Here is a 23891-nt window from a genome sequence, read left to right as displayed (position 1 = left end):
CTCAGTCGTTGTGGCATGCGGGCTCAGTAGTTGTGGCTCGCAGGCGCTAGGGCGCAGCCTCAGTAGTTGTGGTGCACGGGCCCAGTTGCTCCGCAGCATGTGGGATCTTCCTGGACCAGGGCTCAAACCTATGTTCCCTGCATTGGCAGGCAGATTCTTAACCACTGCGCCACCAGAGAAGCCTCTGCATTGGGTATTTTAGGTGTTTTTAATGTTTAAGAATTTAGAGTCTTATGATTCCAATTTAAAATGAATAATTGATTTATATTTGTGAATATAAGTTGAGGCCTTACTATGTTATTGCATGGACATTAAAGAGTCACTGTTTTCAGTAAGCTTAATTTTTTAGATTTATAAGTTATTTGAGTTCTCAGAAATTTTGTCTTTTTAAGTCAAAGGCTGTACTTAAAATGTTTTAAGGTTGTAGTTAAAATGGAATATATTAAATTATTTAAAATAGTTATAATTTTGTTTGAAGGTGTAAGTGAAATCAAACATTCATCACAGCCCTTTAAAATGAAAAATCCAAATAGAGTAAGATGTCGACATTGAATGTAAAAGTTTGAGGAAAATCTAGTCATTCTGAACTGTAAATTAATAAGTGTTAATATTTGAAAACTAGAGTAAATCTCTTCTCCATGCATAAAAACTACTCTCAGATATGAAAATAAAAACAGTCATCAGCACTGGTAGCATTCTGCTTTGCCTGTCTTTCCCAAAGTGTGCTGATATTCCTGAAGCTTGGTATTCTGTTCTTTGTTTCTGCACTGCTGGACAGGGTGCTCAAGTCTATAGCGTTGCTGGTCACATGTTAGTGCTCTGAGCTATGGAGAAATCAGCCATCGTATGTACGGCTTTGCTAAGTCATGTGATAGAAAACCACACGTGAGGTGTGTGAACCTTAGCTGGATGGTGGCTTTAGTAAACCTGCATTCTTTTTCTTTGAAATGGCATCCTCCTTATTTAAACTTTTCCTTCACAAACGCATCAACACTATTTTGCGAGAGTAGCAGTAGATTTCCTTAGGCCTGCATTTCTTTTACTTTGGGAAAATTTTTCTTTTCTTGAACATCATTGGAGCTGTATTTTGAAAAGTGTAGCTTGTGTGGAAGATCCTCCAATCAGAATTTTTTTTTAATAAATTTATTTGTTTTATTTATTTATTTTTGGCTGTGTTGGGTCTTCCTTGCTGCACGCAGGCTTTCTCTAGTTGCGGCGAGAGGGGGCTGCTCTTCATTGTGGTGTGCGGGCTTCTCATTGCGGTGGCTTCTCTTGTTGTGGAGCACGGGCTCTAGGCGCGTGGGCTTCAGTAGTTGTGGCTCACAGGCTCAGTAGTCGTGGCTCACGGGCTCTAGAGCGCAGGCTCAGTAGTTGTGACGCACGGGCCTAGTTGCTCCCCGGCATGTGAGATCTTCCCGGACCAGGGCTCGAAACCATGTCCCCCGCATTGGCAGGCGGATTCTTAACCACTGTGCCACCAGGGAAACCCCTCCAATCAGATTTGAATTCTTAACATTCTGTGTTGGAATGTGTCTGGGCTTTCCGTTAACTGACTTTTTCCAGTTTTGGAAAAGCAGTATGTTTCTTTTCTACTTAGTCTAGACCTAATTGTTTGGTTAGAAATGAAGCCTGTTGGCTTAAAAAGCATCAAGGTCTATGTGCCGATGAGCTCTGTTCGCCTAGATGGTCAGCCCTGTTCATTAGGCCAGAGTAGAAGGAAGGTCAGGTTTATGGATGAACGGTCATATACTCTTTCAATTGGCAAGAGAGACTATTTCTGGACAAATAAAGACACGTTGTGGAATTATGTGCAGCCTCTTTCTGGTAAGAAGTCAGTAGTTACTAAGAAAGTGAATGTTTTAAAGACTGATTGTGAAAATAATACCTGTTCCTTGCAGAAAACTTGAAAAGTGCAGAAAGATAAGGAAAATAGGAATAGTAATCCTGTTGGAGTGGGGTTTTTTTCCCCTAGTTTTATCTTGAAGTAAAAGAACGTAGGTAAAATAATAGCTGGTTAACATGTAAAAGGCTGTTTACTGAGCTCAGTTCTCTAAAATGTCTATTTCAGAGACTCTTGTCATCCTTAGAGTCTAGCTTATTAAAGTTAGCTTCTTTCCTTATTTGGAAGATTTTAGAAGACTTTTACAGTTCCTAGAGGATAATGATAGCAGTGGCCACATAAGCCAATCTGCTTCTGGTGGAAAGTGGAAGCTTAAACTCTTCAGTGCCTTGGTGAATTGTTGGGTGTTTCCCTCTGCCTTGTATTTATAATCATAATTTATAAATGACAATTGGGCCAAGAAGTCCCATTAAAGAATGTCATCTAATTTAGAGAGGCTATATTTTAGAAGAAACTATGGAGATAACTTAATGGCAAACTAAGAATTTTGGGCATTTGGTTTAAATTTAGTGTACTTCTTTATGAGGGGAGATAAAGTTTTTTAACACCTTAGGTTTCCTAAAAAATTTCAAAGTATTTACGTTCATTGTTAAAATTTTACGATGAATATACCTAGAGTTGAGGTTCTGTCTCAATCTAAACTCATACCTGGCTTTCTGGGATCCTGAAATCCTGTGTCCCCATTTTTACACATTTTAAAGAAAATGGTCCTTACTGTTATTGTGCACCTGAAAGTTTTGCAAAGCAGGTGTATTGTGTAAACAGTTAACAGTAACTCACTGTTACTGGCTTTCTAAAGAAAAAGCTGTTTGACAGGGTCCTCTTAAACCAGTGAGCTCTCTCCATTAAACTGTTAGGTTTTTGTCCTCCCTGTTACGAATAAATTCTTATTTATTTGTATGCAAAAGTGGAAATGAAATACTAATTTATCTAACTTTAATTATCAGAGGTAACACTTCTAATAAACCCCAATGCCAGGGACTTCCCTGGTGGTCCAGTGGCAAAGAATCCATCCTGCAATGAAAGGGACGCGGGTTTGATCCCTTCTCAGGGAACTAAGATCCCACATGCCGCGGGGCAACTAAGCCCATGCGCCACAACTGCTGAGCCTGCGCACCTCAACTAGAGATCCCGTGTGCCTCAAACTACAGAGCACTCACGCTCTGGAGCCCGCGCACCACAACTACAGAGCCCATGCACCCTAGAGACCATGCACCACAACTAGAGAAGAGAAAGCCCGCACACCGCAACTAGAGAGGAGCTCATGTGCTGCAGTGAAAAGATCCCACGTGCCACAATAAAGATCTCGCATGCTGCAACTGAGACCCAATGCAGGCAAAAATAAAAATAAATAAATTAAAAAAATAAATATTAAAAAAAAACAACACTGTGAATAAAATTTACCTCTAAAAAAACAAAAACAAAAAAACCCAAAAAAACCCCAAATACCAGAATACCTTTTTTTGTAGGGCAGATCTAAGTCTTAGATAAGTTCACTTAAGCACAAATTATATTTTGTTTTTAAGTGTAAGTGGTGATTCTCAAGAGTATTGTAATAATAGGGGTTTTGCAGTGATCTGTGGAGCTGTTCACACTAAATCTAATTTCACTGTTTATTTGTATGTTTAAGGTGCAGGAATAAGTATTTTGTAAAACAAAAAACAAAAAAAAAAACCCACAATGGAATCCTTAGTTGTTCTGTCAAAAGGAAAGGGGGAAGGAAGCTAATATTTAGTTAAGAGAGTTAGATGGTCAAGGGGAGACCAGACTGAAGATGTGACTGATTCCAAGACGTTTGTTTTCATTATACCATGATGTCATCTTAACAGAGGGAAATTGGGGGTCTTTGCTTACTGCTGATATGTGCCAGGCCAGGGCTTCCCAAAGTCAGCTCTACTGAGGACTCATTTGTTGAAATGATCCTGGAAAACAGGTTTCTAGGTGGTTATCAAAAAATGCTCACATCATAAGTGTACATACAGTTTAATGAATTCTCACACACCCAGAAGCACCCCCCACTCTCCACCCCATGCATCTTGCAGCCACTAGACTCCTGAAGGTAACCCCTTATCTGAATTCTAAAACCTTGTATTAGTTTTAGGCAGGCATTTAAAACTAAAACTTAAAAAAAAAGGTAACCCATGTAAATTATAAAAATTTAAACAAGTGTTGTCAAATGCAAGTTCATATGCCTGAAGCACAGTGAGGCCAAACAAACCGAAATGTCAGAGTTTGGAGCAGAGAAAGGTTTACTGCAGGGCCGAGCAAGGACATTGGGTGGCTTGTATTCAAAAAACCCAAACTCCCTGATGGTTTTTGGAAAAAAGTTTTTAATAGGCAAAATTTGGGGTGAGGGCTGCAGGGTGTGTGGCTTTCTTCTGATTGGTTGGTAGTGAGGTAACAGGGTGGTGTCCAGGAATCTTGTGCTCAGCCTGAAGTTACCATCCTCCACCTGTGTGGGGGCCTTAGTTCCTGCAGAAGAACTCAAGAGATGTGTTATATATATTCCTTGAGGAGGAACCAGGACTCTGCACTGTTGTTTCTTGACTGCTCCACCTTTGTTTCTGCATTCCCTCCCTTCTCTAATTACTGTTTGAATCTGCCCTTTGGTACTCAGGAAAGGTCTAGGAGCCTGAAGCTTTTTTCTACAAACAAGAAAACAGGGTGGGAGGGGTGTTTGGAAGGGTTTTTGTATCCAGGAGGGCCCCACAGACAGGGTCCTGCTCAGTTTCACGATTGAAAGGAATAGGAAGGGAAGTAAAATCTCTCCCTCTTCCATCCCACTCCCTGAAGGTAATCACTGAGTTTGATGTATATCCTTCCAAAGTTTATTCTGTACATATTCAGAAGTACATATCTATGTATATATCTTTACAAAACATGAAGTTCAGTTGTATAATACTGTTTGCAGGACTTCCCTGGTGGCGCAGTGGTTAAGAATCCACCTGCCAATGCAGGGGACACGGCTTCGAGCCCTGTCCAGGAAGATCCCACGTGCCGCGGAGCAACTAAGCCCGTGTGCCACAACTACTGACCCTGTGCTCTAGAGTCTGTGAGCCCCAACTACTGAAGCCATCACGCCTAGAGCCCATGCTCCACAGCCAGAGAAGCCACCGCAGTGAGAAGCCCGCACACCTCAACGAAGAGTAGCCCCCGCTCGCTGCAACTAGAGAAAGCCCGTGCGCAGCAACAAAGACCCAACTCAGCCAAAAATAAGTAAATAAATAAGGAAGGAAGGAATCCACCTGCCAATGCAGGGGACACGGGTTCGATCCCTGGTCCGGGAAGGGGAAGATCCCACATGCTGCGGAGCAGCTAAGGCCGTGCACCACAGCTACTGAGCCCGCTAGCCACAACTACTGAGCTCACGCTCCTAGAGCCCATGCCCCACAACAAGAGAAGCCACCGCAATGAGAAGCCCGCACACCGCAATGAAGAGTAGCCCCCGCTTCCCGCAACTAGAGAAAGCCTGCGTGCAGCAACGAAGACCCAATGCAGCCAAAAATTAATCAATTAATTAATTAATTAAAAAACTGTTTGCAGTCTGTTCCTTTAAGATGTTGAAGATATTTTTCCATGTCAACACATGTAGACTCAGCTTCTTTAACAGTTGTTTAGTGTGCCATTGTATTCCTATACCATGCTTTAGTTAGCAATTTTTTTTAAATTGGAATATATAGTTAGCAATTTCTTAACTGAGGGATATTTAAGGATATCTCTAGTTGTGTTATTTCTAGACATTCACTTTTATAAATAGTGCTACAGTGAGCATCTCTGTGTATTTGTAGAGTAAATACCTAGAAGTGGGATTGTTTGGTCAAGGCTATGTACATAGACAGGTATTGGCAATTCCTTACCAGGAGGTCTTAACCAGTTTACGCTCAGACCCAACAGGTGTTGTCCTTGAGTAGTTTAAGACTTGGTTCAGCTGAGATTTTTATGTTTATTTTTTAAATTTAAAAAAATCTAATTTTTTAAAGAGTATATTGGGTAGAAATTGTGAATATTAGAATGTACATGGACAGTTCTGTTAAGGAAGCTTTTTTAAAAATTGTTTTTTTGGCTGTGTAGGGTCTTAGTTGCAGCAAACAGGATCTTTTCATTGTGGTGCACGGGCTCTTCGTTGGGCGCATGGGCTTCTCTCTAGTTGTGGCGCGCAGGCTTCTCTAGTTGTGGCACGCAGGCTCCAGAGCATGTGGGCTCGGTAGTTGCAGCGTACGGGCTCTCTAGTTGTGGGGTGTGGGCTTTGTTGCCCTGCGGCATGTGAGATCTTAGTTCCCCAACCAGGGATTGAACCCACGTCCCCTGCATTGGAAGGCGGTTTCTTAACCACTGGACCACCAGGGAAGTCCCAAGGAAGCTTTTTTTTTTTTTTTTTTTTAATTAATTAATTAATTTATTTTTGGCTGCGTTGGGTCTTCGTTGCTGCGCGCGGGCTCTCTCTAGTTGCGGCGAGCGGGGGCTACTCTTCGTTGCCGTGCGCGGACTTCTCACTGCGGTGGCCTCCCCCACTGCGGAGCACGGGCTCCAGGTGCGCGGGCTTCAGTAGTTGTGGCACGCAGGCTCGGTAGTTGTGGCTCGTGGGCTCTAGCGCGCAGGCTCAGTAGTTGTGGCGCACAGGCTTAGCTGCCCCATGGCATGTGGGATCTTCCTGGACCAGGGATTGAACCCGTGTCCCCTGCATTGGCAGGTGGATTCTCAACCACTGCGCCACCAGGGAAGCCCCCAAGGAAGCTTTTTAAATGTATTAATCTTGGCTTTTGGATTTCTTTGCCTGGAAATTACCTATGAGTTCTTATCAATGTAGTTTTCTCATTGTTAAATGTTGCTGTGTTCCAACTGGATTATAAACTTTTTGAAGGCATTGTATATGTATTTATAATCCTTGTGTCTGCAGGGCCTGGCATATTTTCTTGAATATGTGGGATTTTTGGTATATGGCTGGGGGACAGATCTAATATTTTTAAGAGAACACAATATTCTCAGCCTGAATGACCTGACGGACAGAGCTGTAATCCTTACATAAGGATTTCCACAGCAAAAGGAAACATTTCTTAAGTTTTCGAAGGAATGGCTTCTTCCTCACTTATGACACTAATAGCCATTGTGGTTGAGAGAGGTCTAACTTTGGCAACTTCATTAGGAAGAAGACAATGAAGAAGAAAACTAGGGACACATTCACTGCTGTTATTACTGTTATTTCTAAAGAACTATAAAACTTGTGTGTTTGCAGATCAGGGAGCAGAGAAACATGAAGGGACAGGTCAGTCCTCTGGGATCACTGATCAAGAGAAGGAGTTGTCCACCAGTGCTTTCCAGGCTTTTACAGTAAGAAATGGTTTCTCTTAATCTGTTCCATTTTTAGTAACTGTCAAGCATGAATATTTTCACAGTGAATTTTTTAATTTATAATTTTTGTTCTGTACTGATTCCAGAGTTTTAAGTTTAGAGAGTAGGTTTAGGTTTAAAAAATTTTTTTTTAATTTTAGAGTTTAAATATGGTGAAAGGAATGGGAGTAATTTGAGCCATTTCCAACTTTTTGTGTTTCCATAAACATATTTTAACTGTCATAATGTTGTTTTTAAGTCTCTTAAGTTTAGATTTGTAAATATGTGGGTCAGTCTTTTCATTTTACTACTCTCTTCAATTCTCTTCCTTGACTGTGCTTTAAAATGGAACCCCAAAAGTTTATTGTCAAAACTTTAACTTTTCTGACATTAAACGACATGAAAAAAAACATTATTTTATTATCAAGTTACATACATGTAAGTGGAAGAACTTGATACTTGGGTATTCCAAGTATACTAGAAATTAAAATTTGGAGTAATTAATCATACTACCTTTCTTGGCTAGCCTTGGCTATTATACCTTGCTAGCAATATGTACTAATATATATTCTATCTGATTATAATATATATTATATATAGGTGTATTACATACCCATATGTGTGTGTGTGTCTTGTAGATATAATGCACATGTATCACTGTTAGAGTTTCATTCTTAGGAAATAAGTATCCACAATTTTTTTTCCGTTTTATTGAGATATAATTGACATATCACAGTTTCTTAATTGGCATGACTCTCACTTCATCTAGTGACTTTAATTAGTATATTTAGGGGAATTATATCTGTCTTTGTAAGAATTTTTAAATAAAGATCAATGAAATATATTTGGAAATGAATGTATAGTTCTTAAAGTTGGTATGTAATTTTGTTTGTGTGTTTTTGTTTTAGGCTGGAAATTATGATGTCTGTCTGCAACATCTTGCCTGCCTACAAGATATAAACAAAGACGATTATAAAATAATTTTGAATACAGCAGTAGCTGAGTTTTTCAAAAGTAGCCAGACAACAACAGATAGTTTAAGACAGACACTTAACCAGCTGAAGAATCAGGTGATACATAAATGAATTTCATTATAAAAATATTGTGGTGCTCTCTAGATTGTGAAATAAAGTTAGTTAAGTAAAATTAATTTGACTTCTTATCTGATATTAATAGCATAATTTCTAATATAAAACATTTGTTGCTATTAATTTTATTTGTATAAAATTCTTACTCCATGAAATGAAAGGTATGTTGTGTGATTTTATTTTCTATTGTTTTTTTTTTTTTTTGGCTGCATTGGATCTTCGTTGCTGTGCACAGGCTTTCTCTAGTTGCAGCGAGCGGGGGCTACTCTTTGTTGCAGTGCACAGGCTTCTTCTCATTGTCGTGGCTTCTCGTTGCGGAGCACAGGCTCTAGGCGCTCAGGCTTCAGTAGTTGTGGCACATGGGCTCAGTAGTTGTGGCTTGCGGGCTCTAGAACGCAGGCTCAGTAGTTGTGGCACACGGGCTTAGTTGCTCCACGGCATGGGCGATCTTCCCAGATCAGGCTCGAACCCGTGTCCCTTGCATTGGCAGGCGGATTCTTAACCGCTGTGCCACCAGGGAAGTCCTTTTATTGGTTTTGAACTTGAACAGAATAAGCTAATACACAAAATTTGAATGAGCTTTGGAGTTTTGAGAAAGAATTGAAATAGAAGAGTAGCTGCCGAGATTTTATCTTATTTATAACTGCAAAGATCTGATTGTTAATAATAATGTCAAACTGTTTTAGCATTTTGAATTAGGAGATGATTAACTGATCAAATAGAAGATATTCTGATTTATATATGGTTTGGGACTTGCCTTGGTCATTGGGCATAACAGCATCACAAGGGTAGACCTTTGATATGCAAGAGGGCTAATAGCAGACCTTTAGTGCTTACTGTGTAACAAGACCTTACGTAACTAAGAACCTCGTATAGGACATCTCACTTATTCTTCCCAGTAGCCCTGTGAAGTAGCTACTATATTTTTTCTCATTTTACAGATGGGAAAGCTGAGGTACAGATGGCTTGGATAAATTGTCAAAAGACACAAAGCTTTTAAGTAATAAGAGCTACATGAACCCAGTTCTGTTTGTGTTTTTAATTACTGCTTCATGCTGTACAAGCTCTTGAGACCTTTTTGAGCCCCTGTCCTGGATTCATGAGTACCACCATACTGTGGAAGCATCACCTAAAATGTGACATGGTTAGAAATAAGAGACCCCTTCAGGTTCTTCATGACTCTTTATAGGAGTAAAGTAATTTTTCAACCCTATTAAAATTCGTCAATGAAAAGGAGAATAATAGCCAACATTTATTAAATGGTTATTACTTGATCCCATATTTCATATTAAGTGCTTTTTATGTCATATCTCATATAATCCTCACATTCAACCCTTGTGGTAGGTATTTGTTATCTCAATTTTTTATTTTTTTAATACTTTATTTATTTATTTGGCTGCAGTGGGTCTTAGTTGTGGCATGCAGGATCTTCGTTGCAGCATGCGGGATCCTTCCTTGCGGCGCACAGGCTTTCTAGTTGCAGCACATGGGCTCTCTAGTTGTGCACAGGCTCCAGAGCGCGCGGCCTCAGTAGTTGCAGCGTGAGGTCTTAGTTGCCCCTCGGCATGTGGGATCTTAGTTCCCCGACCAGGGATCGAACCTGTTTCCCTTGCACTAGAAGGCTGATTCTTAACCACTGGACCACCAGGGAAGTCCCCTATCTCAATTTTAAATTGAGGTTTAGAGAGCCTATTAATTTTAATATTTACAGCTAGGAAGGGGAGAAGCAGGATTGGAACCAGACCTTCTGACTCTTGAGCCTCTTCTCATAACTGCCTCAGTCTCTATAAATGTATATGTCATCACATTACATCATTGCTCTAGTCTTATTAACCATGATTTATCTGGAGCTCCAGAATCAAAGGAAAGATGATGTTTGCTGATGTCTAGTACTTGCGCCCTACAACCCCATAGACAGTTTCTTGCAAGGAACATTAATTTGGGCTTTGAGTACAAGTTCATCCTGAAAACCTTTTTTAGAATAAGAGGCTCCTGGGGACTTCCCTGGTGGCACAGTGGTTAAGAATCCGCCTGCCAATGTAGGGGACATGGGTTCGATCCCTGGTCCAGGAAGATCCCACATCCCACGGAGCAACTAAGCCTGTGTGCCACAACCACTGAGCCTGCTCTCTAGAGCCCGAGAGCCACAACTACTGAGCCTGCGTGCCACAACTACTGAAGCCCACGCGCCTAGAGCCCATGCTCCACTATAAGAGAAGCCACCACAATGAGAAGCCCATGCACCATAACGAAGAGTAGCCCCCGCTCGCCACAACTAGAGAAACCCCACATGCAGCAATGGAGACCCAGTGCGTCCAAAAATAAATAAAATAATTAATTAATTTTAAAAAACATAAAGAATAAGAGGTTCCTGCAAACTTCCTGTTAAGCCAAGACAACTGTTTTTTGAAATCCTTTCATCAGCCTTTTTTTTTTTTTTTTTTTTTTTTAATTTTTGGCTGCGTTGGGTCTTCGTTGCTGCTTTTGGGCTTTCTCTAGTTGCACCAGGCAGGGGCTACTCTTCGTTGTGGTGCACGGGCTTCTCATTGCGGTGGCTTCTCTTGTTGCGGAGCACGGGCTCTAGGCGTGTGGGCTCAGTAGTTGCGGCACATGGGCTTAGTTGCTCCGCGGCATGTGGGATCTTCCTGGACCAGGGATCAAACCCATGTCCCCTGCATTGGCAGGCGGATTCTTAACCACTGCACCGCCAGGGAAGTCCCAGCCTTTATTCTTAATAAGATTGGTTCAGTAACACACACACACACGCACAGTGCCTTCCAACTCTCTTGAGTTTCCTACAAGTGTTTGTACTTGTGTCTCCTTGCTTTCTCTAAATCATACTTCTGTTCAGTCACATGTTTTGGGCATAGTGACACACCTTGTCAATCCATGCCACTTCCAGTGACTTTTTATCTCATTTAGTGAGTAGATTTTGTTCTGGCTGGAGCAATTACTAGATTATTTTGGTGAATCATAGAAAATGTGGCAAAGTTATTCATAAGTTCAACCTTTGCTGAAACGAAAACTCCTTAATTTGTCCAAAACCCCTTTTTCTGGCTGAGAATTATCCCTTTCTTAGCTTATTCTTTCTTCATTGCATGACTACCTAGAAGTGTTATCTTTCTTTGGAAATTGAGTTTTCTCTATTTAAAGAGACTATTTTTAATCACTTGAAGATAGAGACTTGATAAGTGAAAATTATAAAGACCCCAAACTCATTGAGATGCACATGCTGTTAGCTAGCTAGGACCATTTGTTAACAATTGAACCCTCCTGTCAGGCTCACCACATGGGTGATTGAAATCTGCAGAAGTCTGATTACAAATCACTATGTGTCATGAACTTTCTGTTTCTTATCATTAGCTAGACCAAGGTTGTTAAGTCCCTGTACAGTCAAACCTGGAGGTCCACGGGGGTGTGATTCCGGGGATCCCCCACTCCACGGTAGCAAAATCCACAGTTCAAGTCCCGTATATGAAATGGCATGATATTTTGATATAACCTACACGCATCTTCCTATCTTCCTGTATACTTTAAATCATCTCTAGATTATTTATAATACCTAATACAATGTAAATGCTATGTAAATAGTTGCCAGCGCACAGCAAATTCAAATTTTGCTTTTAGGAACTTTATGGAATTTTTTCCCCCAAGTGTTTTCAATCTGTGGTTGGTTGAATCCACAGATGTGGAACCTGTAGATACAGAGGGCCAACTGTATGTCAAAATTCCACTGCTTAATTTAGGAAAATGTCAGTCTTAGAATGAATTACTTAACATTCCTCAGTAATTTATTGCAGTCTTTGTGGTGGCAAAGAAAGATAAATTTTAATACAGGTGGAATTCCATTTTAATGTGTTCCATGGAATTACAGAATGGTTGTAAAACTTGATAAAAATTTAAAAGCCTATTACAGAAAGTGGGTATACAGATAGTCATTAGCTTTAAAATGCTAAGTGTTGTGACTTTTCTTCTTTTGGTATCAGATGTGGATGTTAGGGTTCTAGTAAAGCCATTAAAAAGCCGATTTTCACCACCATGTGTGACAAAGTATATTTTTGTTGTTCATTACTTTGAAAAATCTTTTTTTTTAATTGTGAGAATAAAACCTGAACATAGTAGGAAAATCAGAAAGTATACTTTCTAGTCATATGACCTCAGGCAAGATAATTAAGGTTTTTTTTGCTGTTTCCTTATTTATAAAATGGAAATGATAATATCTATGTCCTTGAGGTATGAGAAGGATTAAAGGAGGTATTCTCTGTAAAAGGTTTAATGTAGCAGGCCTGGCACATAGTTAAATAGTATTATTTGTTAATGTTTAAATTTACTTTGGTTTTTACAAAATGGAATCAAGCTTATGTATAAGTACCTCATAACGTTCTCATAGGAAAGGTCGTTCTGAGTTTTGCCCACTCCCTATGTAGCCTCTTGCTGCGTGAGGCTGGAAAGTGGGAACCCAACTCAGAAGCCACACTGGCTTTTAGAAAGCATTGAGGATACCTTCACAGTGGTAAGGAAGAGACTCACCTTGCCTTGGGTGAGGTACTTAATAAAGTCCCATCAGAATGTTTTACTTAGCAGAATTTTATATGAATGAAATAATTTTTAGTATGTGAGAGTAATTAAAATCTAGAGGTCCTATTAAAAATGTGGAAAATTTTAGAGTAAAAAATGTTGGCCTGTGTTCCTGTTTATTCATTTAGATTCTTTCACTTTTGCTCTTTATTACTGTTAGAACATAATCCCTGTTGATTGTTTAATAGGTGCACTCGGCTGTTGAAGAAATGGATGGATTAGATGATGTTGAAAACAGTATGTTGTATTACAATCAAGCAGTCATCCTGTATCATCTCCGGCAGTATACAGAAGCCATATCCGTTGGTGAAAAACTTTATCAGTTCATAGAACCTTTTGGTATGTTATCTGTCAAATCAGAAATTTGCCTATCTTCTCATACCTGTGAAGGTCTCTGATACTTTTATCTAGATAATAACCTGAATCAGAATTACATGTGAGTGTTTAAAGAAAGAAAAAAAGCTGTGTCGAGTTTTCTTTATGGTTAGAAAAAATAAAAATTATATCACTTTTAGATGAATCCAGGTTTTCCTTTAATATCCCACTGTTACCCCTATCCCAATTTTTGATGATAACTGTTAGAAATGCTATTTCTAATTGAAAAGATTTACTGATTTTTTTTTTTTCTTTGATGTTTAAACACCACCTCCATGTACCTGATCCTTTCTTTCTTGAGTAGCGTATTAAGGAAGGAGTGTTTTGGAATGTTAGGGGACAGTGTAGTATTTTATTTTGTATATTGCCTAATTGAAATTTTTGTGGGTAATCATAGAGTAGATAGTATAGAACCCAATTAGCTTTTTTGTTAACTAGCTTACAATTACTAGCCTCAAGTAAGAGTAGTAAGACAATAAGGGCAAAGAAAGAAGAGGGAGCAAATAAAGCAGCAAAGCTGGACCCAGGAAATGTTTGAGAGGGCCACTGGTTTCCAGCCTGCAAGCAGTCAGATTTCAATTGTCTTTTTCTCAATGGCTCCTTTCTTTTAAATTCAAAACACTGGGGCGAATTCCTGATTTATAAACCCCTTATTGCTGTTATGGTCACCACAGGACAGGTGGTGGTCTGTACCTGCTCTGGTGCTTTGGGAAGGTTCCAGGGTCCCTGGTGCTGACAGCTGGCTGGAGAGCTCTCACTGTGGCTCCAGGGAGGCCTTTTCCGGGTGCTCTTCTGCCCCTCTGCCCTGAGGATGCAGTGGCTGACAGACTAGGCAGGAGACCTCAGTGGTGAAAGATTGTGTGACTAGGGACCAGTTCCTTTCCCCTGTAAAGCTGGAAATCAGTTATATTTCTAGGATGGCACAGATGTGCTTTTGCTAGAAAGCTGGTTTTTAGAATTTCCAGAACAGTTAATGAAATGATGTTCATCTTTACTATGGCTGAGCAGAATGTAGCAACCAACTAGTCAGTTTTTAGATCCACTTTTCCTCCTTCTTTGAAAACCTTTTTTTTTTTTTTTTAACTTTATTACTTGGCTCTTCATACAACATAAATTTATTGAGCATACCCTATGGAGCAGACACTGTTCTAGGGTCTGAAGATAATACAGTGAATGAAATAGAGAAAGTCTTTACCCTCATTAAGCTTATGTTCTAATGGCAGAGAGAGGCAATACGATAAATACATATGGCGAGGTAGTTAAATGCTGCAAAGAAAGGCTAAAATTGGGTAAGAGGATTGACTGGGGATGTTATTTTTAGATAAGGTAATTGAGGAAGGCCTGGGATAAGACAGTGTTTGAGAGAGGCTTGAACGAAGAGAAGAGGTGAGCCACGCAGCTGGGGGAAAGCATCACAGCCAGAGGTAATAGCGTGTGCAGAGGCCCTGAGGTGAGCGTGGTCCTGGCAAGTGAGGGGAGCAGCAGGAGCGCCATGGTGACTGGAGCGAGGTGGGGAGCACAGGGTTAGCATTTTAGCCTAGGGAAGGACTCACTGTTTTTCAGGTGTGGTGCGCAGCCCTTGGAGATGTGTGACCTTTGCACATCAACTGCACTGACTTTAGTTCTAAATGGATTCTACTCTGGCCACTGTGTAAGAGCAAGAATGGAATCAGGAAGACTTGTTAGGAGGCTCTTAAGGGCTTTTGCAATGTTCAGTTCTTGATTATAGCAGCCTTCTTTTAGACCCTTTCCATTTATCTTCTCTTTTGAAAGGAAAGGAAAATAGTGTTATGTCATATACCAGACATATACCTCTCTTCGCTGGGCTCTTCTTCCTTTGAAGTTTTTGTCTTTATATTTTCCTCTTGGCTGTTTCAATTTTCTGGTATACTCCAGTCCACACCTTGTTTCTTTTGTGTCTGTAATCACCCTGTTTCTTTTCCCCATCTCTGTGCCTAGAAAGGAAGTCTTTTTCCTAGAGTCATAGACCTTTTTAGAGTTAGAAGGAACCTCAGGGGATCGCCTGGTCCACCCCCTGCCTTTCAGGCATGTGAAGTATTCTCCCCGTTTTACAGGTCAGCCAGCTGAGGTCTAAGTAGTTCAGTGATGTGCAGAGGCTGCACATCTATTAAGTAGCCAAGCAGGCACTGGAACTAGGGTTTCCTTCCACCTAAAGTAATACTCCTCATTTCATATGCTGGTATTTGGTAGATATTTTGCCAAAGGAATTTCAGACAGTAGAATCCCTGATATGAGAGACCTTGAGGTGCCTAATAGAATGACATTGTCGGTTCCATCCACAGCTCTAGGTAATAAACATTCCTTTAAGTCAAGACTCAGGCTTTGCTTTTTAGAGCTTTTTCTGTGGGGAATGGTCTGAGATACTTGCTTCACTTTGGATTGTGACTTTTCTTTTCATGTTTTTTCCCGCCAGAAGAAAAATTTGCCCAAGCAGTGTGTTTTTTGCTCGTAGACCTGTATATATTAACCTACCAAGCTGAGAAAGCTTTACATCTTCTTGCTGTTCTAGAAAAAATGATTTCACAGGGCAACAATAACAAAAATGGAAAGAATGAGGTGAGTGTTCTGAGGTGATCAGACTAAAATGTAAAGTATGATTAATATTTATGGTTATTAAATATTATTTTAACAGCTTTATTAAAATATAATTTACATACACAAAATTTACCGTTTCATAGTGTACCATTCAGTGGTTTTTAGTATACTCACAGAATTGTGCAACCTTTACCACTATATGACTTCCTCACTCCGGAAAGAAACCCTGTACCTGTTAGCAGTGATTCCCTTTCCCTCCTTCCCTCTGCCTCTGGCAACCACTAGTTTACTTTTCTTTCTCTGTGGATTTGCCTTTTGTGGACGTTTCATATAAATGCAGTCATATACTATGTGACCTTTTGTGATTGGCCTCTAGTATATTATTTTCAGTTTACCATGGGTAGCCTGTAGCATTCCTTTTTCATGTATTTCATTCCTTTTTATGGCCAAATAATATTCCGTTATGTAGATATGCCACATTTTTTAATCCATTCATCAGCTGATGAACGTTGGGTTGTTTTTCCCTTTTGGCTGTTATAAGTAATGCTGCTATGAACACTGATGTACAAATTTTTGTGGGGGCATATGTTTTCAATTCTCTTGGGTGTGTATTTAAGAGTGGAATTGCCAGATCATTTGGTAACTCTATGTTTAATTTTCGGAGGAACTACCAGACTTTTCCAAAGTAGCTGCACTATTTTATATTCCTACCAGCAACTTTTGAGGGTTCCATTTTCTCCACATTCTCACCAGCCCTTACCTGTCTTTTAAAAATTGTAACCATCCTAATTGGTATGAAGTAGTACCTCATAATAGTTTTGATTTCCCTAATGACCAAGGATATATGTTCACATCTTTTCATGTGTGAGATATTAGTTTTACAGAATGTGAAGATTAGAATGAAGACAACAAAATTCCATAATCTGGGGAAATTTCATCATTAAAGTTCTTCAAAAAGAGGACATATTTATGACAATTAAGCTTCACCACGTTCTGGAGACACTTGGTGTAAATTAAGAATACATCTTCATTCTTGTGTTTTTCATTTTGCTTGTGCTTCTGGCCGCCAAGGGATGATCCTTCTTTCTTCCTCTTCCTGCTTCTTTGTTGAAAAAGGAGTGTTTGTAGAAAACAGATTATCAATACATTTCTTTCTGCCTGTATAAGTTCTTGAGGTTTAAAAATAAACATTTAGCATTACTTTTTACAAGTGTGTATATCTGAGAGTTCAGTTAAATAATCTTAGCATTATTCCCAAACACTGTTGTGTAGTAAAATATTTCGTTTTTATATTCAGTACTTGTAATAGTTGATGAACTATAACTCATTTCAGCAGATGCTGTGTGCTCTATGAGGTGGTACTAAGGTGACAAAAATGAAAACACTGCAGTTGTTGCTTTTCAAGGAGCTCACGTCTGTGGGAAGAGAAAGATGGAGCAAAATCTGTTCATGACAAGGAGGAAGGAGGTTAGGGAACGTTTCAGAGCAGTTTGGATGTTTGATTTGAGCCTTGAAAGATGTAACAGTTCAACAAGTCAGAAGAGGAAAGATGGAGCAGGATGACCATCCTGGCAGAGTAGAGAGTACAGAAGGAGTGAGAGTGGTGTGTGGGAGGGATTTCTGGTAATCTGACCTGGGGAGTACCTGAGGGATGTGATGGAGATCATTGGGGTGAGATTGGCAGCTCAAATATGGGTCAGATCATGAAGGACTTTGAATACTTTGCTAGGTATTTAGGGTATGATGTTGGCAGTGTTGATACCAGAGAAAGTTTAGTTTTGTTTTTTAATTTATTTACTTATTTGGCTGCACCGGGTCTTAGTTGCAGCACGCATTATCTTCGTTGCTGCGTGCGAATTCTTAGTTGTAGCATGTGGGATCTAGTTCCCTGACCAGGGATCGAACCCAGGCACTCTGCATTGGGAGCGTGGAGTCTTAGCCACTGGACCAGCAAGGAAGTCCCCAGAGAAAGTTTTTAAAGAGGGAATGACATGATCTATTATGGGTTGTAGAAAGACAATCTGAGTTCTGACCAAGTAATATCCAGGCTTTTTTTTTTTTTTTTTTTTTTTTTAATAAATGTATTTATTTATTTATTTATTTATTTTTGGCTGCTTTGGGTCTTCGTTGCTGCGCTCGGGCTTTCTCCAGTTGCGGCAAGCGGGGGCTACTCTTCGTTGCAGTGCTCGGGCTTCTCATTGAGGTGGCTTCTCTTGTTGGGGAGCACAGGCTCTAGAGCGCGTGGGCTTCAGTAGTTGTGGCACGCAGGCTCTAAAGCACAGGCTCAGTAGTTGTGGCACACGGGCTTAGTTGCTCCACCGCATGTGGGATCTTCCCAGACCAGGGATCGAACCTGTGTCCCCTGCATTGGCAGGCGGATTCTTAACCACTGTGCCACCAGGGAAGTCCAATAGCCAGCCTTTTTAAACCTAGCCCATCACTATACTAAACTATGAGCTTCTTATAAGTAGAGTTTCTTGTCACCCACTCCAAACTGTTTTTTTAAAAATTTTTATTGGAGTATAGTTGCTTTATAGTGTTGTGTTAGTTTCTGCTGTACCGTAAAGTGAATCAGTTATACGTGTACATATAACCGCTCTTTTTTAGATTTCCTTCCCATTTAGGTCACCACAGAGCATTGAGTAGCGTTCCCTGTGCTAAACAGTAGGTTCTCATTAGTTATCTATTTTATATATAGTGGTGTATATATGTCAATCCCAGTCTCCCAATTTGTCCCACCCTCCGTTCCCTGCTTGGTAACCATAAGTTTGTTCTCTACATCTGTGACCCACTCCAAACAATTAAACCTGAATCTCTGGGACCTGGGATTCCGAATTTTGAAAATGTTCTCTAGGTGATTTAGATTAGCTCACTTGGAAATCAGTGATTTCAATTATGGTCAAAAATATTTAATTTTGGTTAACTTTGTTTCACCACCCTACAGACTGGTAATAACAGCAACAAAGATGGGTCTAATCATAAAGCTGAAAGTGGAGCTCTAATAGAAGCTGCGAAGTCAAAGATACATCAGGTAGCATAAATTTTAAGAGAAGTTATATGTGACATGTATTTACTAGTAGTTATGAATGATGAAGAATGTGATAGATCATTGAGAGCAGTAAATAATTCAAGGCATGTATGTTTATTTGGCTTTGAAGTATTACAGTTTAGAAGCACATTTATCCTTCTAAATATATTTTGCTCAAGATGATAATGCAATGTCATTTCTTTTACTTCTCTATAGAAAATTGAGAGAAATGGCCTGGGAATGTATTGGATGATAAAAATTAGTTTGTAGAATTTTAAAATTCATTGTTAGTTAGGCATATGCAGTTAAGAATTAATAGGATTTTTGCTTGGAACTTAGTTATAAATTTCATCCTGCCATGTTTTAGTTTTTAAAAGTATATTCCAAGAGTACAATAAAAATAGATTATTTAAGATAATTTTAAACTCACTTTTGCAAGTAACTGGTATAACTGTTGTGAACAGATTGGGTTTAATTTTCTTAACTAGAAAGTAAAATTGCTTCAGCATCTGTAAATCCACTACAGTTCCTACATACTAGCGTTTTTCCTTTGACAGTACAAAGTAAGAGCGTATATCCAAATGAAGTCCCTGAAGGCATGCAAAAGGGAAATCAAGTCTGTCATGAACACAGCTGGGAATGTAAGTTTCTTCTTGAGTTTTCTCTTTTTTTTTTTCAATTAGCAGCTTTTATGTCCTAAATTTTCTTATTTGGACAATAGGTATTATCAGTTTTAAATAATTTAGCACAGTCTATTATAGTGCATATATACTGCCAGCTGTAAACCTTTATATTGAGTTGTGAAGTAGTGATCATACTGTGTCTATAATTTAACATCGTACTTTTCTCACTTAAAATTATAACAAGCATTTCCCTTTGGTATATAGCCTTCAAAACCACCATTTTGAATAGCTATCCAGAATTCTTTGAGTGGTTTATCACAATTCACTTAAACATTTACTGTTATTAGACACTTTAGGATTTTTTTAGATTATACTCAAAACATTTATTGAAGATAAACAGTTTGGTTGTAACCCAAACCTTCCCCTTCCAAATGATCTTTGGCTTGACAATACCTTCAGTTTGATTAGTGCCAGAGTACTTGAGTTATAATTACTCTTTCATTTCCCTCCACCCCATCCCTCCACTAATAAGTAATTTTTTTAAAGACAGTAGAGGGAAGAGACAGATACGTTTAGGAAAACTGTTAACTAAAAGTGTGAAATCATAAAGAGATACGGTTTATAGAAGGAATAGTTCAAGAAACTTGACTCTAGAAATCTCAGGCAGGATCCAGATTGGCCACTGGGTCAGTTTTACTCAAGTGATTTTTGAGAACAGTTGTAGCCTAGACCTGAAGGGTAGACTTGAGGCTAAGAGGGAAAGGCTTAAGTATAAGTAGCCAGCCAGCCATTATCAAACCTTTCTTGGGAGAAAAGACATGATTCCCTTCCTTAAAGGATGCCATAGTCAGAGGGGAGAGACAAACAGGAAAATAAATAATTGTTAGTCATACCCAAATCAGGGAAAACTTCAGGAGGAAGTTTTAGGAGAAGCAAAAGGTGGTCTGTGATCTAAAGCATGATTTTTGTAACAGCAAGATTAGCCCTTGAAAATAAGGAATTCTGTTAGGGAATTTTTCCATTCATAAAATGACACTTTTTTCCCCCACTTGGAAAAGCATTTGATTATTTGTACTTCTTTGGGTTCTAATGGAGGTGTATTTATATCCTAAAAAATAAGGGAGATCACCAGTCTCTGTGATAACCATTAAAATGAAGGACTTAGTTTCTGCTGTTAAATTGGCTTTCAGTTAATAGTGTAATAGATGAAGACAGTGGATATTTTGCAGACTGTATTCTTACTCATATATGTTGTATGTATTTTTTTAGGTAGACCTTTAATAATTCAGTTTGTAAAGTGCTCTCTGCCAGGTTTCATTGTTTTAGATTGTGAGAGCAATGGAAAGCTCAGAGACCATAGTTTTTGTGACGGTGGCTTAAGTGACTCATGTATGCTCTTGACCACATGCCAGTGCAACAGTCTGATTATGATCTCACATTAGGCATCTGAGTACAAACTGTAAGAAACTTATGTTTTCTTTACAGTCCGCACCCTCCCTGTTTCTTAAAAGCAATTTTGAGTACTTAAGAGGCAATTATCGAAAAGCTGTGAAGCTGTTGAATAGTTCAAACATTGCTGAGCATCCAGGATTCATGAAAACAGGTAAAAGAAAATTGTGAAGTTTTGGTATTTTCTTCCTGACTCTTATGCCTTGTTCCTTGGTTTTTTTCCCTAGACTGCTCTTCAGAGTGATTTTTGCTAATTTTTTAAATGAAAATGTTTTATTATTGCTGCTTCAGAAAATTCCTGGTATTTTATTTTATTACTCATTTCCATTTTAAAAGAAGCCTCCCTTCTTATTTTACTTTTCTTTCACTTCACATGCTCTTTCTATCATTTTGGTTTTAATACCAGCTTCGAAATTATGTCCAGGGCATAAGGTCCTTGGTCTTTTGCTTTGTGAAATGAGTCCTTTTAAGGAAATGAGATCATAATGTTTTTACTTTTCCCTTCTCTCGCATAAAAGCAGTGAATAATATGATAGTAAAATGAAAGGTAAAATTTGCAGCTGTCATTTAAGTTCATATCATTGCTGTTTTATGGGGAAGAAGGAAATGAGGTTAAACTATTCAAGAAATGAGGTTAAACTTTTTTTTTTTTAAGATTTTTTTTTTTAATGTGGACCGTTTTTAAAGTCTCTATTGGGACCTCCCTGGTGGCGCAGTGGTTAAGAATCCGCCTGCCAATGCAGGGGACACGGGTTCAAGCCCTAGTCCGGGAAGATCCCACATGCCGCAGAGCAGCTAAGCGCATGCGCCACAATTATTGAGCCTGCGCTCTAGAGCCTGCGTGCCACAACGACTGAAGTCCACGTGCCCTAGAGCCTGTGCTCTGCAACAAGAGAAGCCACTGCAATGAGAAGCCCGTGCACCACAATGAAGAGTAACCCTCGCTCGCCGCAACTGGAGAAAGCCCGCACACAGCAACGAAGACCCAACACAGCCAAAAATTAATTAATTAATTAATTAATTAATTTTAAAAAAGAAATCTAATTAAAGTCTCTATTGAACTTGTTACAATATTGCTTCTGTTTTATGTTTTGGTTTTTGGCCACGAGGCATGTGGGATCTTAGCTCCCCAACCAGGGATCGAACCCGCACCCCCTGCATTAGAAGGCGAAGTCTTTAACCACTGGACCGCCAGAGAAGTCCCCAAGGTTAAACTATTGAAAATATTTTGTACCAAGTTCAGAATGCAAAGGATGAATATAGTGTTTGTTTTGTTTGAGATTCTATTCAGACCAATGCACAGAACACACATGCAAGCATACTCAAACCTTCCCCCATTCACCCCTTCAGTTCAGTGGAGTCATAGAGGATGGAGAAAGGCAGTTTTTTCCATTATAATTCTCTTGGGTACTCCATTTGTTCTGAGTACCCATTTCTGATTCTGTTAAATTTTTATTTTTCATGTTTTTATTGTCATAGTTTCCCCTCAGAGACCCTCTAACACCCAAACTGGAACGGTCTCTCAGACTAAACAGGTAATATACATTGCAGAAATTTTACTTAGAATTGTCTTGACACAGATTTCAGAATTTCAGATGTTGTCAGTCTTTAAAATGGAGCAGGACATGTAGTTGACTAGTCAACAGTTATGATAATCTAATAGGATAGATTTTATATATAGTTATATACTTTAATGTATTGATATTTTTCATAGTATTAATTTTAAAATCTTTAATTTGCTTCCCACACATAAAATTCAGTGTTTGCTGCTGATAAAATAGGCTTATTAGAGAAGATTTGGGAATAGAATTTCTCCTAAATTGTTCATAATGCCACTCGCCAGAAGCAACCTCCTTTAAAACATGTTAGTGTATTTCTTACTCTTTTTTCCTCAGCCTAGTTTTTTTTTTCTTAAATATTCTCATTGTTTAATTTTAAAATATATCAGAGGCCAACCTTTAGTTTTTAGCATTGAATGAATATTCTGATTATTAATTTTATCAATCTAGTTGGGTGTTTTATATCATTGAGGAAACGACAGACTATCAGTAAATTGTTTTGGAATGTTTGGGAAACCATTTAGAAAAAGAAACAATTTAGAAAAACCTGGATTGCTTTCATTACACCAACATAAAATCTAGAGAGATGCAGGATTATAATGTAAAAATAAAATCATAAAAACAGCAAAAGAAAACTTGGATGAATATTTTATTTTTGTGGTGGGGAAGCCTCGATTAAACATTATCCAAAATCCAAGAACCATACAGTTTAGAAAAGATTACTAAATTTGACCACATAAAAATGTAAAACTTTTTATGATTGAAAACAAGCATACACACACCCTCTGAACCTAGTCACAAGACAGATGACAAACTGGAAGTGGAGGGAAATAATTGAAACAGATGTGACAGAAGGTTTCTATAACATACACACTAGCAGGTAACCAATAGGAAAAACATCTGTAACCAAATTTTTTAAATGGGTAAAGAGCAGGAAGAGGCAAGTGTACAGGATAAGAAATACAAATGCCCAACACACATGGGAAGATAGATGCTCAGCCATAGTCATATTTAAAGGAGTGTGAACGGAAAGAAGAGTGGAGACTTAGGGTTGAACAAACCAAAGCAGGATTTTACATGTTCTGTTTACATATACTTGCTATTCTTCATTTAATATATTTTGACTGTTTCTGTAGCTTGCTGCATTCCTTCCAGTTTGTACATAATATTTTGTTGTGCGGATGCAGTGCGTACATATTATGTTACTAATAAATACTTCTTGTCCTTTGCATTTTTGTATCATTTGCCTATGATTATTAAAAATTAAATCAGAAGAAAAAACTAAACAGGCTAACAAAATCAAAATGCAGGATTGATTTATCACCTTTAATAAGAGATTTTAAGAGAAAAGGAGTTTACAAAATTTTCAGATGTTTCCTAAATTTCAAATGCCTTATAAACTGTTCT

At 38.8% G+C, this 23891-nt stretch overlaps 1 protein-coding gene across 6 annotated transcripts in view; it reads left to right on the top strand.

Moving 5' to 3' along the window:
- The window catches only part of CNOT10 (CCR4-NOT transcription complex subunit 10), a 64527-nt gene that overhangs the window by 5607 nt on the left and 35029 nt on the right, over nucleotides 1-23891 (top strand). For 5 of the 6 annotated variants that reach the window (XM_082348540.1, XM_082348535.1, XM_082348537.1 and 2 more), the window contains exons 2-8: nucleotides 7134-7228; nucleotides 8137-8298; nucleotides 13083-13233; nucleotides 15704-15846; nucleotides 18770-18856; nucleotides 19411-19494; nucleotides 20962-21079. In XM_082348540.1, coding sequence (XP_082204666.1) covers nucleotides 7134-7228; nucleotides 8137-8298; nucleotides 13083-13233; nucleotides 15704-15846; nucleotides 18770-18856; nucleotides 19411-19494; nucleotides 20962-21079 — 840 coding nt within the window. The remainder of the gene's footprint in view (nucleotides 1-7133; nucleotides 7229-8136; nucleotides 8299-13082; nucleotides 13234-15703; nucleotides 15847-18769; nucleotides 18857-19410; nucleotides 19495-20961; nucleotides 21080-23891) is intronic. The other variant, XM_082348539.1, reaches the window with a different exon arrangement.

This window comes from Balaenoptera borealis, assembly GCF_965194805.1.
Source record: "Balaenoptera borealis genome assembly, chromosome: 12".
Lineage (NCBI taxonomy): Eukaryota > Metazoa > Chordata > Mammalia > Artiodactyla > Balaenopteridae > Balaenoptera > Balaenoptera borealis.
The sequence above is the reverse complement of the archived record's forward strand: the minus strand, read 5'-3'. Positions and strand labels throughout refer to the sequence as shown.